Raw genomic sequence first — 15,973 nt, 5'->3', positions numbered from 1 at the left:
TCTTATAAATTTAATGTTCTGAGTTCTCTTAGTTCTATGTAGTAATTAATTAAAAGAAATAACTCATGAATTTGTTTTCATCACCTTGTTTGAGTTAAACCCATATTGGTAAAAGAAACCAACTAAATGGATATTTTTATAACCACTTGATTTCAGAACTAATAGAAAAGAAATACCTTTGTCACACAGCTGTTTTGAAAGCATTTCATATTATATGGAGAATTTTTTATACTGCATTCAAATGTAATTAGAGTCAAAGGTGATACATTTGTTCATGTTTGTCATAGCTTTGTGCTTTTAAAAAGAAAATCTAAATTTATATTTCCTCCTTGGAACTTTTAAATTTGCAGTTGTTTGGCAAATATGATACTGTCTGACCTTAGAAACAAAACACTGATTTTACATTACAGCTTGCACTTTCTATGTTTGTAGCAATAGCAATTTTTCTTTTTTTTGGTTACATCGGGTTTCCCAGGTGGTGTTAGTGGCAAAGAATCCATCTTCCAATGCAGGAAACACAAGAGATGCTTGTTCAGTCCCTGGGTTGAGAAGATCCCTGGCATAGGGAATGACAACCCACTCCACTATTCTTGCCTGGAAAATTCCAAGGATAGCAGAGCCTGGGACACTACCGTCCATGGGGCCACAAAGAGTTGGACATGACTTAGCCCGCACACACACACACACATTATTGGTTACATAAGAATGTTGGAGTATACTCCACAATTCTGATAGGTATATAATACAGGCACGCCCTACAGTGACTCTGCGGTTCATAGATTTTTGGAAATACTAAGTTAAGCCAAATTCACTAGGTTTCCTTATCACCAAGTCTTTAATAAATTCATATATATCTGGATATCTCAAAGGGATGTGATTATGTAGAATTTCTAAATATTTTAAATTGCAGTCTTTTCTAGAAAATAAAACTTGTGGCATAATTTTCCAGAAGAATACACTGTGTACAAATACATTATATTTAAGTTTAATCCTAATGATTTTTAGGTACTCATTGAGTTTTTAAAAAATTTATTTATTTTAATTGAAGGTTAATTACTTTACATTATTGTATTGGTTTTGCCATACATTGACATGAATCTGCCCCGGGTGTACATGTGTTCCCCATCTTGAACCCCCCTCCCACCTCCTTCCCCATCACATCCCTCTGGTTCATACCAGTACACCAGCCCCGAGCATCCTGTATCATGCATCAAACCTGGACTGGCGATTCGTCTCACGTATGATAATATACGTGTTTCAATGCCATTCTCCCAAATCACCCCACCCTTGCCCTCTCCCACAGAGTCCAAAAGACTGTTCTATACATCTGTGTCTCTTTTGCTGTCTTGTATATTTTTTTATGATGAAATTTATTTTTGTATGCAAATCCTTAAATTACCTACCCCACCAATCGTCAGCAGAGAATCAGACAGTTTCTATGGTTTGTTGACACTGGGTAACTGAGTTTAATACTTAACTAAGAAAGGGCTTTTCTGCAGGTTGAAGGGACAAATGGAAGTCAGAAAATCTAAGTTTAAATCTTGAGTTGGCCACTTAGTAGATGAGTTCCCTTGGGTAAGTTACCAAAATGTAATAATGAGGATAATAAAATACTATGCAAATTAAAGTGTGTAGTAGAGATAAAAATTAGGAAAATATGAACATAGTTCCTGGTACAAAGTTATCAGTAAGTGATACCTTTAATGGATATAAAGTAATTCAAAAATTAGTAAGTAATGAATAGTTCTCATTTTACTGGTTTTCCACAAGGCTTTCTAACATGTTTATGAATATCTTCCTCTTAGAAACTATCATTCCTCTTCATTTCTCTTGCCTGAACAACTCTTGTGTGCTGTGCTCAGTCACTCAGTCCATTCCAACTCTTTGCAACCCTATGGACTATAATCCACCAGGCTTCACTGTCTAGAGAATTTTTCAGGCAAAAATACTGGAGTGAGTTGCCATTTCCTACTCCAGGGTATCTATCTTCCCAACCCAGGGATGGAAACTGTGTCTCTTGTGTCTCTTGCATTGGCAAGAGAATTCTTTACCACTGTGCCACCTGAGAACAACTTTTTCTTCTCCACATTTATCTAATTTATACTCATTGTACAGTCCATTTTTCTGATGCCCTTTTCTCTAGGATGATTTATCTGAGTACTTTGAGACATTTTTACGTTCCTTTAATGGGCACACCTAATGGTCCTTTTATCTATACAACTTATTTCTTAGGCACTTCCATGAAAATTTGTAATATTAGTTTGCATTTTGCTGTACAAGTTCTGTATTTTCAATTAGATTAAAAGGTGCTTAGGAGATGCACCATTTTCCTAAAGCAGGGTATTTTATTTTAAATGATGGATACTCAATAAACATTTATTGATTTTATTGATTACAGAAGGCAGCAGCTGAAAGTTATACTCACTGTTTATTGTGTAAAGAATAACTTTCAGCAGATGAATGCTGTTACTATTAATCACTGATGAATAATCCTTACTGTACATGTCATGCATGCATATTCAGAAACATTGAAAGGTTTGCCAGCATTTGATCAATTTGGATGGGATAAGGGTAGAAACCCAATTAGTATTTGTTCTTCATTCTAATCCATTTTTTCTATCAGCATATTTCAGCCTTTTTTGGAGAAGCATAAGTAGAGTTAGTGGATGGTTAACATTGGGTCCTCCTTTCTAAAACCAAAAAGTCTCCAACCTTTAATCATTTCACTAAATTATATGAAGCAGAATCCTAATGACTGAAAACTCTACTTTGCAGTCACTTACCAAATCATATCTTCCTCCTTTTGGTTTGCTTTCTTTCTCTCCCAAACATGCATTCAAATTCATTCAATGTCTAAATAGTAAGAAATTACCTAAAGGTAGACTAATAAAGAAAAAAAAAAAACCTCAACTTAATTTCCTGCATCAAAATTGGTTTTAGGTAGATGCTTAAAAATAATCTTAGGAAAGAAAATGCCATTCTAAGCAGAATATGAATTCAAGCACTGATGATCAACAGTGATTATATTTAGGTTGTATTTCAGAATTTTATAGGAATAATGTCTTCTTCCTTACTGAGGTTCTCATGATATTAATTCCCTATATCTTTCTTGTCCCACACTCTCTTTTTATTTAAATCATTCAAAGCTCTTTATTCTTTCAGCATCTACATGAACAATTTTCTTGCTTTGAAATATTACCCTCTAGACCCCTTTAAGACAGTAGTTTTTCATTGCTTACTGCATATAGGACCAGCTACACATTTCCACCCAAAGTACAAAACGAAAACAAGACTCTCTTACTAAAAATTGTTAAGAATTTCAAAAGGGCACCAGCAGAATATTAAACCTAGCACAGATCTTCAGAATTCTGGGTCCTGTGAAACTGCACACATCACACACTCATAAACTGCCCCAGCCATATATTACAATCATCTAGAAAGTTTTTGAAAAGTAATAATGCCAGGGTAGCATCCTAGATAATTGACTTCAGAATCTCTAGGGATGGAGCACAGGCATAAGTATCATACTTTTAATTTTAAAATATTTAATTTTTATGTATAATCATGGCTGAGAACTGAATTCAAATGCTGTTTCCATAAGACTTTACATTTGCTTATCTGTTTATTTGTCTTAGTCTCTGTCTCTGTCACTAGACTGTAATGTTTCTTAAGAATAGGTACCATGTTTCCTTGGTCTTATCTTCATGACACAGAACAATGCCTGCGGCTTTATAGACATCTATTAAGTGGTTGTTGAATGACTGAATAAATGAATGGATAGAGTGATATGACTTGTTTATTCATTTTATAGATAATAAGGAAAAAATAAGATAAAAACAGACTTTTTGGTGTAATTTAAAAATACAAAGAGAAAGCATGCTCTTTGAAGAGATTCTGTTCAGTTCAGTTCAGTCACTCAGTCATGTCCAACTCTTTGTGACCCCATGGACTGCAGCATGCCAGGCTTCCCTATCCTTCACCAACTCCTGGAGCTTATTCAAACTCATGTCCATCGAGTAGGTGATACCATCCAACCATCTCAATCTCTGTCATCCCCTTCTCCTCCTGCCTTTGATCTTTCCCAGTATCAGGGTCTTTGAAGAGATTGGAATGGAGTAAAATAAGAGATTTGAGAAATTATATATAATAATTAATTTTCTTATAAACAAGGCGATTGACCCATACAATAGGTCCCACAATGCTGTGCTTAGTGGGAAATTTATTTTATTTATACTATTACTCATTAAACTTTCAGTGTTGAGTAAAAAACAAATATAAGGAGATATATGAATTTTTGATAGAATTAAAGAAAAAGTAATCACTCCTTAGATATATCTATCATAGTTGAGAATTAAGGGAATGTATTTGTGGTAGAGGACTCTTTCTTGAATGTACTGTAGAGCTTGTTAGTGAAACTAGTGTTGTAAAGTAATGGACAGTTATTAGCTGTTTGTTAGATCAAAATAATAGAATAGATGTAACTATCCAGGCAGTTTCCCTTTCTGGTTGCACAGAGACTGAAGTCCAGTCTATTCATGTCTTTTCTGAGCCAACATTCTGCCGTAGGCACATATGTGACTTTCTAGGTTTCCTTGAATATGCTGGGGTTTTTCAGAACCCTCATTGTCCCAAGTATCTCTTTCCTGAGCCTATTCTGTCCTTTCTATCCCAGGCGTTTTAGTTTATCTCTTGCTCATGCAGTTTATTCTTGCCCAGAAGGTAGTGGCTAAGTGTATTTGCCTTTAATGCTTATGAAAAAACCACCCAGGAAGCAGCTTCAACCCTGGGAAGCTGCTATGTAGGCAAAACAAAGGCAAATCCTTGAGCTGATTCTTCAGGGAACCACCAAAGGGTAAAAAGACAGAACTACTACATTATTTGAGAATAGGTCCACAATGTTCCCTGTGGCGCTGCACAACCTGAATCAGGAATACAGGTTTCCATTTTCAAGGCTGCTGCAAAGCTGGGGAGTGTCAGTAGTAGCTGGGTAAATTGATATGCCACAGAGCTCTCCTATCAAAATCCTATAGGTTTCCTCTTCACAAAGCATTCTCTTGGTTGTCGTGAGTTTTTAATTAGATTCCAGAGATCTAAAAAATTGATTTTTAAAGAGTGTTGACACTTTTTGCCAGCCTATTCATTGCTTCTATGGCTGATTTTCTCTACCATGATAAAGTTGAATGGTTACAAATGTAGATATTTACTATTTGTTTTTTAAGAGACACTTGCTGACCTCTGTTTTGAAAATCGGTATATAAAATTTGCATAAAAATATTTCATTAGTGCATGCGTGATTGATGCATTAGTGGATGAATGGATGGATGAACAATAAAACTATTTTACATTTATATTTTAACATTAGATTATTAAATGCAGATATCTACATGCATCTTGTTAAATATCATCTAACAACTTATACTGTGTTAGAGAAGCATGGTCATTCATTGATCATCTTAAGAGTTGCTGTTTTACTTCTAGGTCACTATTCCATTTAAGAATGGTGATAACCAGTTAAAATCAAAACATGCCAACTGAAAGCATATTTTAGTAATGAGCAAACATCCTTACTGTTATCATAAGCTTTTTCTTCACATGTTTACATTATTCATTATGTGTTCTTACTCCATCCACAGATGTTGTTTATTTGATCAATGAGATAAGTCATGGTCAGATAGTAACAGTGAGTTGATAACTTATTTGTTATAGAAATATCCATCTTCTTGGTATTGCTGTGTATGATAATGTTTTTTCATCCTTAATCTCCCTTTTGAAAGCATGATTCTTCATTTGCCTCCTCTGTGCTTCCCAGGGCCAGATGTTGAGTTTTTTTTGTTTTTTCTCATATTAAATTATAATTTCAATACTTTCAAAACACTGACACACCTCCCTCAGAAGCCAGCTTCATCAGCATCATTCCTCCACTGTTCATGCTGCCCAGTCATTAGCCTTTTAGTTCTAATCAACTTTGTGGCACCTACTTGATTTCCACACTCTCTAATTAGGTTGTTCTCTTATTATTTATTATGTAATTCTTCCAGTATGAGGGCAGTGATAGGACACAAAGAGTATAAAGGTCAGAAAATAGAAAGAAATAAATGATTCCTTGGGAAAATATAAACTGTTCAGTTTTAAGTTTTAATCCCCATAAGTTTAACATGATATTACTATTATAAACATGTGTCTTTTTCATTTGGTTCATATGAATACTATTAAAAAGGTATTTTTTACCAGCCCTTAAGAGGCGTTAACAATATAAATATAAATTCATAAAATATAAATACTTCATAGGCAAGGATATTGTTACCCATAAACAAATGCAGTTTCAGCTATCTTCTGCAAACACATTTTAAAAGAGTTTTGGTTATAAGGGTAAATTCCAAACCTGATTGGGGCTAACTGAATATCCATTTCTGTCTTCCCAAAGAAATGAATTGAGGGTCATAGATCCTGATACACCCCTGAATGTTCTAAGACACAGAGTCATGTTTCTCAAAATGTACTCTCTAGTGATATTTTTCTTCTGGTAATTAATGAATCAAAGTAGCCATTAAATAATACAAAATTATTTAAAATAGATAAAAACTTTAAATTCATCACAAGATTGAGAGTTCCATAAGGGCTGGGATTTTTAGGTATTGTTTTGTTTTGATTTTCTTTGTTAACCTGGAGCCTAAAGGAGTATGTATCACAATAAGAGTTTGATATATGTTTGAAGAAATAAATAAATTAGTTATTATTCTTATCATTGTAATAGTAGCAGATATTTTATACATATCATAGAAAATTAATTTGCATCTTAATATCTTTAATCTTTTGAAATCATTTAAGACAATGATAGTTCAAGGGTTAACACATGAAAAAGATCATTTATATCTTTTTAGATAAGGTAAGTTATACATTTAAAAAGTATAAAATTGTATTATATTTAAATAAAACATTTTGTCCCCCTTAACCTTAAACATATTTTACTTTTTCAGAACTTCATTTTGGGTTTATTCTGTGTCAAATGCCAGTCTAATACAGATAAAAATACGTGAGTTATTAGGTTCCTTAAAACTGGGGTTGATAGTAGAAATGCTGACAAATCCTATTTACAGATGCCAGTAGAATGAAGTGCCTTTACCTCTAGCAAATGCTGATGTGGAGATTTAAGACTATGTGAAAAACCAGTAAAGTTGCCCAGGAGAGTTTTATCATATTATTCATTGAACTCAGTATGTGGTACAGTAATTGCTTCTGGTATCATTTTTCTTTTCTTACACCAGGTTATTATTTATCCTTGTGCTGTGTGAAACAGAGAAAGAGTCTAAAGGAGAGTCATAACTCGATGTAAACTATCTTGTGACACAGTGTAGCTGGAGATAGGAATCACAGCTGGAAAAGAGTGTCTTACTTTTCAGAATTAAATATGGGAAGAATGATATTAGACACTGTGGAGACACATAAATACTAAAAAGATGCACTCAGACAACATATTTTTTCCTAGTGATATGAAAACTGGTTTAAAATATACATCTAAATAGGCTTTTAATCTCACAGAGATCAACACATTTATTTGCGTATGACAGAGGTTTTCTTATTAGCTGATAAGTGAAGGAAATCAAATTAATAGGTATGAAGGTTACTACAAAAAGCTGGATGGGTGACATTTAAATAGCACAATAATTTTTGGAATTTCTGCTCTGCTCTTGTACCTTGTACATGTATCTCCTATTGCCTTACACACTTTTAAGTAATCACTAACGTTTATCATATTTTCTCCAATGCTGAGGTAAGTTTGTATGAAAAGTATACCATAAATATTTTGGAGCAAAATTTTTCAATAAAGATAATCACGACAGTGCAAATAGAGGGAAAACGTCTTTTAGACACTCATATGTTGCTTTCTAAATCTGTTGGGCTGAAAATATGCTATTCTTACAAATTATTATATTTTATTTTTATTTATTTATCTGGCTGCACTGTCATGCAGGATCTTAGTTTCCCAGCCAAGGATAGAACCTGTGTCTCCTGCAGTGAAAGCAGCGCATCCTAATCACTGAACAGCCATGGAATTCCCTATTTTTACAAATTCTTCAAGTATTATGATAAAAATGTGTGTTTTTACTTGGAAAGAAAATAATTTATTATGTAGAAAATGAAGTTTTAGGATATATATATATATTTACTTCTATTGTTCACCAATTTCATTTTGATTGCATTGTGCAATTAATAAATGTATTACCATTTTACATGCAGTATACTAATGACTAATCCCAGTTGATTGAAAAAATAATAATAAAACCAGACAATACATGTTAAGTTAGCTAATGAGCCCTGTATAATTATGCCTTTATATGCAGTTTGGAAACAATCACTAGGAACTATTTAATGTGGGAAGTATAGTAGAAAGGTAAGTGATTCAGTAGTCTGATTCCCTAGGTTGTATGCTGGCTGTTGACCTTAGCAAACCACTTAGCACACCAGCCCTCAGTTTATTTATCTGTTAAATATAAAAATTAATAATGATCACTGACCTCACTTGCCTGTAATGAGAAATAAATAAATTAATCCAAGGAAAAGCTTTTAAAACAGGAATGAGCAATAATTAAACACTTGGAAACTGTTAGTGCTGTTACTTAGTGTCTGGAGCTTGAAAAATGGTCGACCTGTGGACTTTTAAATAAAAATAGTGCACATTTGTTTATTTATAAATTAGAAACTGACTGCAACCAAAGTATGAATTTCATCATTTTTGTACCAAAATGCTTCTTTGTCCCACATTCCACCAGCCAGAAATTTCTCGCTGTTCCTTCCTCTTAAAAGGAACATGATATGTTCTTCGCAAGTCCCTAAACCCCTGGCCATTGGTTAGGAACCTGAGAATTTGTTACTACCATCCCCAAACCCCATAGAACTTAGCTGTCTTATAAATTTTTTCCTTCAAGTTGGCTTGGTTTCCCCAGTTGACCATAGCAGTCCATTTCCATTCAGTTCATTACACAGTCATTTATTTGCAACCCTGCTATGTGCCTGGTGATGCTTGGTGCTTTTGATGCAAATTTGCCGTATATATGGCTCCTATCTTGCCATATAAATGGCTCAATTCCAGTTCAGAAGATATATATGTAAATCAGCACTCCCTACTCAATATGATAAATATTATGGTAAAAATTATTGTGGGGCAGCAGAAGAAGAGATAACTGACTGTGCCTGAACTGTGAATACCTAGCACAAGAAAGCTCTTCAGCTGCAGGACTTCCTCCTCTCCCCAGGTAACAAGGGCATTTAACTTGTGATCCACGGAAATGTATTATCCAACTTTAAAGATTAGAAGGCCAGGAAGTGTAGAAAGGAAAATGAGTATAATATCCCTAAGGGTGGAAGAGGACTGTATCTGTCAGATTTGTAGCACTCTGTATCCCTGGGAAATACATTTTATACGTGATCACATAGTACATAAAAATTACTGTGTGCACGCTAAGTTGTTTCAGTCATGTCCAACTCTTTGGATTGTATCCTGCGAGGGACTCTGTCCCTGCAATTCTCCAGGTAAGAATACTGGAGTGGGTTGTTATGCCTTACTGCAGGGGATCTTCCCAACCTAGGGATCCAACCCGCATGTCCTGCATTGAAGGTGGATTCTTTACAATTGAAGCCACTGGGTAACCCCATATAGAAATTAGGATCCTAAATGCACTTTTTACCTTTTGGTAAGCCCAAATATCTATCTTTGAATTTAATTACTTACTAATTTCTGATTTCTATGTGTTTTAACTAATTCCATTTAAAAATGCAGCATATGTGAAAGTGTGAAGTTGCTCAGTCATGTCCAGCTCTTTGAGACCCCATGGACTGTAGCCTACCAGGCTCCACCATCCTTGGGATTTTTCAGGCAAGAGTACTGGAGTGGGTTGCCATTTCCTTTACCAGGGGATTTTCCCGACCCAGGGATTGAACCCAGTTCTCGGATTGAACCCAGGTCTTTGGTCGAACCCGGGTCTCCTGCATTGCAGGCAGATGCTTTATCCTCTAAGCCACTAGGGAAGCAGCATATGTGGGTTTTCCACAAATTGCCTAAATGGTTTAGAAAGAAATAGGAGATTGTGGGAAAGCATGCATCTCGGAATTTAGAAAACCTGAGTGCAAATCTATCCTTTGACTCCTCTTCAGTCAGTTCAGTTCAGTCGCTCAGTCGTGTCCGACTCTCCACGACCCAATGAATCACAGCACGCCAGGCCTCCCTGTCCATCACCAACCCCCGGAGTACACTCAAACTCATGTCCACAGAGTCGGTGATGCCATCCAGCCATCTCATTCTCCGTCGTCCCCTTCTCCTCCCGCCCCCAACCTTTCCCAGCATCAGAGTCTTTTCCAGTGAGTCAACTCGTCGCATGAGGTGGCCAAAGTATTGCAGCTTCAGCTTTAGCATCAGTCCTTCCAATGAACACCCAGGATTGATCTCCTTTAGAATGGACTGGTTGGATCTCCCGGCGGTACAAGGGACTCTCAAGAGTCTTCTCCAACACCACAGTTCAAAAGCATCAATTCTTCGGCGATCAGCTTTCTTCACAGTCCAATTCTTACATCCATACATGACCACGGGAAAAACCACAGCCTTGACTAGACGGACCTTTGTTTCTTCTCAGTTGTGTGGCCTGGGAAAATTAACCCCTTTGAAAAATGACAACTGTAAAAGAGTCCTAATGAAACTCAGTTGAATCATATGAAAAGATGCTCAATATCATCTTTCCGTAGAGAACTGTGAAATAAAGAAACACTGAAAAATCACTACATACCTGTTAGAATGATTAAAATCCAGAAAACTGACGAAACCAAATGCTGTTGAGGGTGTACAACAACAGGAACTCTCATTGGTTGCTGGTGGCGAACTCCAGCTGTTACAACTCATTTGGAAGACATTTTGGCAGTTTCTAGCCTGGTAGGCTGCAGTCCGAGGGGTCGCTAAGGTTCGGACAGGACTGAGCGACTTCACTTTCACTTTTCACTTCACACATTGGAGAAGGAAATGGCAACCCACTCCAGTGTTCTTGCCTGGAGAGTCCCAGGGATGGGGGAGCCTGGTGGGCTTCCGTCTGTGGGGTCGCACAGAGTCGGAAACCACTGAAGTGATTTAGCAGCAGCAGCAGCAAGACTAAACATACTCTTTATATGATGTAACAATTGAATGCACTTCTGTTTATCCAAATGTGTTGAAACTTACATCCATACAAAAACCTGAACATGAATGTTTGTAGCAGCTTTATTCATAATTGACAAAACTTGGAAGCAACCAAGATGTCTTTTAGTAGGTGAATGGATCAACAAACTGTGGTACATTCAGATAATGGGATATTATTCAGCACTTGAAAGAAATGAACTATCAAGTCATAAAAATTTGGAAGAAACATAAATGTATATTACTAGGTGAAAAAAGCCAATATTAAAAGGCTATATACTTATTATAGTATGAATCCAATTATATGATATCTGGAAAAGAGAAAACTGTAGACAAAAACAATGAGCGGTTGCCAGGGTTTAGAGGAGAGGGAGGGATTAATAGGTAGAGCACAGAGGACTTTTAGGGCAGTGAAATTATTCTGTATGTTGCTACAATGGTGAACTACATGTCATTATATATTTGACAAAACCTATAAAAAATACAATCTTAATATAAATTATGGATGTTCACTGATAATTATGTATCATTGTAGGCTCATTAAAAATAACAAATGTATCAATCTGGTGGGGGATGCTGGTAAAGGCGGAGGCTTGGCATGAATGATGGCAGTGGGTATATGGGAACTCTGAACTTTTCATTCAGTTTTACTGTAAATCTAAACTGCTATAGAAATAAAGTCTATTAGAATCTATGGAAAATTATTGCATCTAAAATAATGAAATAGTATTAAACTATATCTGCCACGTTCCTTTTGTTGAATTCTCAAAACAACTTAAAAGCATTGCTGAATCAACTTAGAGACAAGAAAACTGAGTCAGAAAATTAATTTATCATTTATACAATTAATATTTTCTTGGCACATATTATGTGCCAAGAATTGTATTAAGCATGGAGATACTATAATAAATCAATGTGGATGTTATATTCCAGGGAAGTGAGATGTGTAATAAGGTGCTGATCTTTGAGCAGGACTTCTTTTACACACTGGAGCATCAGAAGAGCAGGAAAGTTAGAGTGTGCAAGAAACAGTAGGGATAAGCCAGGTCAAAGGAGATGGGAAGAGAGATTGAATTAGTCTTGTCTCTGAGATGAGTAGGGCAAGCTGACACATTGCTGTTGGTCCAAAACGTCTTTTGGTGTGATGGCCCTCATGAGATGACTGATATTCTCCAGGGTTTGGGAAGAGGGTGATTGCTTGCTAAATGGATTGGCATGGGAGTCTCCTAAACTTTTTCACTTTGCAACATCTTGCTGTAGAGAGAAACTTCCAGAGGCTTTGTCCACTGTCAAATAGTAAGTAGTAGAGCCAGTTGCACCCTGGTTTAATTATAGGACAATCTGTCATATCATGTTCCACCCACTTCCAATAAAATATGTTGATACGTGGATTCTCTTAGCCCTTAGTTAAATATACAGTATTTGATAGGGCCTGCTTTTTTCAAAGCCTTATAAGATTTGGCTCCTCACTTGCTCTTCATTGGGCTTCCCTCATAGCTCAGTTGGTAAAGAATCCACCTGCAATACAGGAGCCCCTGGTTCGATTCCTAGGTCAGGAAGATCCCCTGGAGAAGGGATAGGCTACCCACTCCAGGATTCTTGGGCTTCTCTTGTGGCTCAGCTGGTAAAGAATCCTCCTGCAATGTGGGAGACCTGGGTTCCATCCCTGGGCTGGGAAGATCTCCTGGAGAAGGGAATGGCTACCCACTCCAGTATTCTGGCCTGGAGAATTCCACCGACTATATAGTCCATGGGGTTGCAAAGAGTAGGACATGACTGAGTGACTTTCACTTTCACTTGCTCTTCATTTTAACTATGTTCAACTAATTCCCTCACCTACTAGATGTGACTTCAATCATATTGATAGCTGTTATCCTCTTCCCGGTACACTGTAGTGTCATATTGATCTCAGGGTTTTTACTGCTGTGTCCTTGGCTTGAAATGCTCTTCTTTCAGATTTTCAAATGGCTAGACTCCTTCTCATCTTTTAAGTTCTAGTGCCTGTTTCATCTCCTCAGAAAAGGTTTCCAGACATATTACTCAATTTTGTCTTCTCTTATCTTGCAAGTACCTTGATATGTCATTCAATGCCTTATTGCACTAGTTTATGTTTTTATACCGTTACTTCTGATCAGCATCAGAAGTAATGGTTTCTGTTCAGTTAGGCATTTATTACTGGTTTCTTCTTATATACCATAAACTTCGTGATTCAGGAATTATATTAGGTGCTCAGTAAAATGTTGGATGAATGCATAAACACATGATATGTATTAGTTTCTTCATCTATACTCTAAAGTAAGCTATTGTTTTTTCTTTTATAATTATAGTAGTTGTAATTTTGATAGTTCTTAGAACAGAATGAGATAAAGAATGAGATAATGTATATATAAGTGCCTAATTAAGTTCTTAGCATGTGGTAAGCAATTAGATAATTACTTTTTTCATTGTTTTATCAATAAATCTCACTAAAATAGCACACTTGAAATTATTTGGTATAATTCAAATTGGGATATTTATATTGTAACTAAATATAATTTTGAAATTTAAAAGAATTATTTTAAAATATTTAAATATTTTAAATAAATTTAAAATAATTTTGAAATATTAAATATAATATTGAAATTATATCTTGGTATTATACAGTATGTAATTATTTTACATATTATTTATCTATATGATATAAAATGTGGTATAATATATATTACATTATTTTATTATATAATTTTGTTGATGTTATTATATTTAAATATCTCTTATGAGACATTACTGTTCTCAAAGTAATATGCCTTCTTAGTGTCTCAACCTATGGTAATCACAATGAGAAAAAACAATAAAATTGACTGCTTTAAATTAATGTGGAATTTTCTATCTTTACCAACTTATTACCAAAGTTATAATTTTTGTAATAGTTTCATGATTAACTGACACTTCTACCTTCATGTTCACTGTTTCCAGGAGGAACCCTATGTTCTGTTTAAAAAGTCTGACAAACCTCTTTATGGAAATGATCGATTTGAGGGCTATTGCATTGACCTCCTCAGAGAGTTATCGACAATCCTTGGCTTTACATATGAAATTAGACTTGTGGAGGATGGAAAATATGGAGCCCAGGATGATGCCAATGGACAGTGGAATGGAATGGTCCGTGAACTAATTGATCATGTAAGTCCCTTTTCTCATTATTACTACCTTTGGAAGATTTCTATTAGATTTACCATTTTTTTGATGGTCAAGCGTTAATAATGTCAAAGAACAGTGATGTATTTTAAGTATTTACTTTTTCAATAATGTTATTCAAAGTATATATTATTTTTGTCAAGCATAAAGAATATAAGGGATGAATATAATTCTATTAGAAACATGTGACTATCTTAAATTAACTAGTAGTTAGTGGGTTAATATCTTGAAGTTTTGGTCTCGATTTACAAGATGGAATTCAGTTTCTTAACAATGAATTTCCTTTTCACTTTCATATTATTAGGTTTCTAATCAATGAATAGAATGGGTGGTACAAATTCTAAATTTCATGATAAAAACTTTCTGTACTAGGATAAAATACTTATTGTTTTTAAAGATGAAAGAAATCTGTACAAAAAATCTAGAATCAAATACTATATAAAAATAAAGCAAGAATATTAAGCATATTAGATCAGAATGACAGATATTTTATTTTTTCTTTTTTTAAAAAATTTATTTATTTTAATTGGAGGTTAATTACTTTACAATATTGTAGTGGTTTTTGCCATACATTGACATGAGTCAGCCATGGGTGTACGTGTGTTTCCCATCCTGAGCCCCCCTAGATATTTTATTTTTTAAGAAATAATTCAGGCAATTTTCCTTGGTCAGGAAAACATTATTTCATAATTTGTCAGTTGACAGTGTTAGTTAATTCATCTATTTGAAAAAACTCTTTTAAACATCATAACATAATATTTGACTATGTGTTTTGTAACATTTAAGCATATTTTGACATTTTCCTTAAAGGCACATCATTATTATAAAGAATCTGCAAAGTTATTTAAATAATTTTCTTTTAAAAAACATTATGAGTTTTATCCTAAATAAAAATTCTTACTTAATGGAAGTAGCAAATATAGGCAATTTTCAAAACATTTTGAAGATACTTTGCCATTAATTACAAAGTTCATCATCAAGAAAGAGAATAAAGATTTCTCTAGCTACCTATCTATCTGTCAAGAAAGGGATATTAGACTATGGTTAGGAACAGATTAACGTTTTAAAAATTCCTTTTTCTTCAAAGTGAAGTGAATGAAAAAGTTGCTCAGTCATGTCCAACTCTTTGTGACCCCATTGACTATACAATCCATGGAATTCTCCAGGCCAGAATAATGGTGTGGGTAGCCTTTCCCTTCTGCAGGGGATCTTCCCAGGTCTCCCGCATTGCAGGCAGATTCTTTACCAACTGAGCCACAAGGAAAGACTTATTTTCTTCAAAATTTCAGTATATTTCTTTTAATGACTTGGAATTTACTCTGTAAGTTCCTGAACTTCTAGACTTGATCAATTATTTCTCACAAATTCTCCTTATATCAGACATTTATGTTTTAACTTTATAAAATACATTGAAAGATGATGAACATATACATGATTTGGGATCAAATATAAAACCTTAAATTGTATGTTAGTTTATATTAATATAACAATAACTTTCATAAACCTAACTCAAGCTGTTTTAAGTAATTTATTAGTTTGCATCTCTGTGAAGTCTAGAGGTAGTGTGGCTAGATTTGGAATATTAATATTTTATTTCTCTTATCTTTTGCCTCAATTTAGTTCTCACTTCCTTGTATT

At 34.8% G+C, this 15,973-nt stretch overlaps 1 protein-coding gene across 2 annotated transcripts in view; it reads left to right on the top strand.

Moving 5' to 3' along the window:
* Nucleotides 1-15,973, top strand: part of GRIK2 (glutamate ionotropic receptor kainate type subunit 2) — a 772,190-nt gene that overhangs the window by 524,927 nt on the left and 231,290 nt on the right. For both annotated transcript variants that reach the window (XM_055433591.2, XM_088840933.1), the window contains exon 10: nucleotides 14,114-14,320. In XM_055433591.2, coding sequence (XP_055289566.1) covers nucleotides 14,114-14,320 — 207 coding nt within the window. The remainder of the gene's footprint in view (nucleotides 1-14,113; nucleotides 14,321-15,973) is intronic.

Source organism: Moschus berezovskii, chromosome 10 (genome assembly GCF_049115385.1).
Source record: "Moschus berezovskii isolate FMDL1 chromosome 10, NW_MosBer_1.0, whole genome shotgun sequence".
In the NCBI taxonomy this organism is placed as follows: domain Eukaryota; kingdom Metazoa; phylum Chordata; class Mammalia; order Artiodactyla; family Moschidae; genus Moschus; species Moschus berezovskii.
Note: the sequence above shows the minus strand (reverse complement) of the source record. Positions and strands in the feature narration are given on the sequence as shown.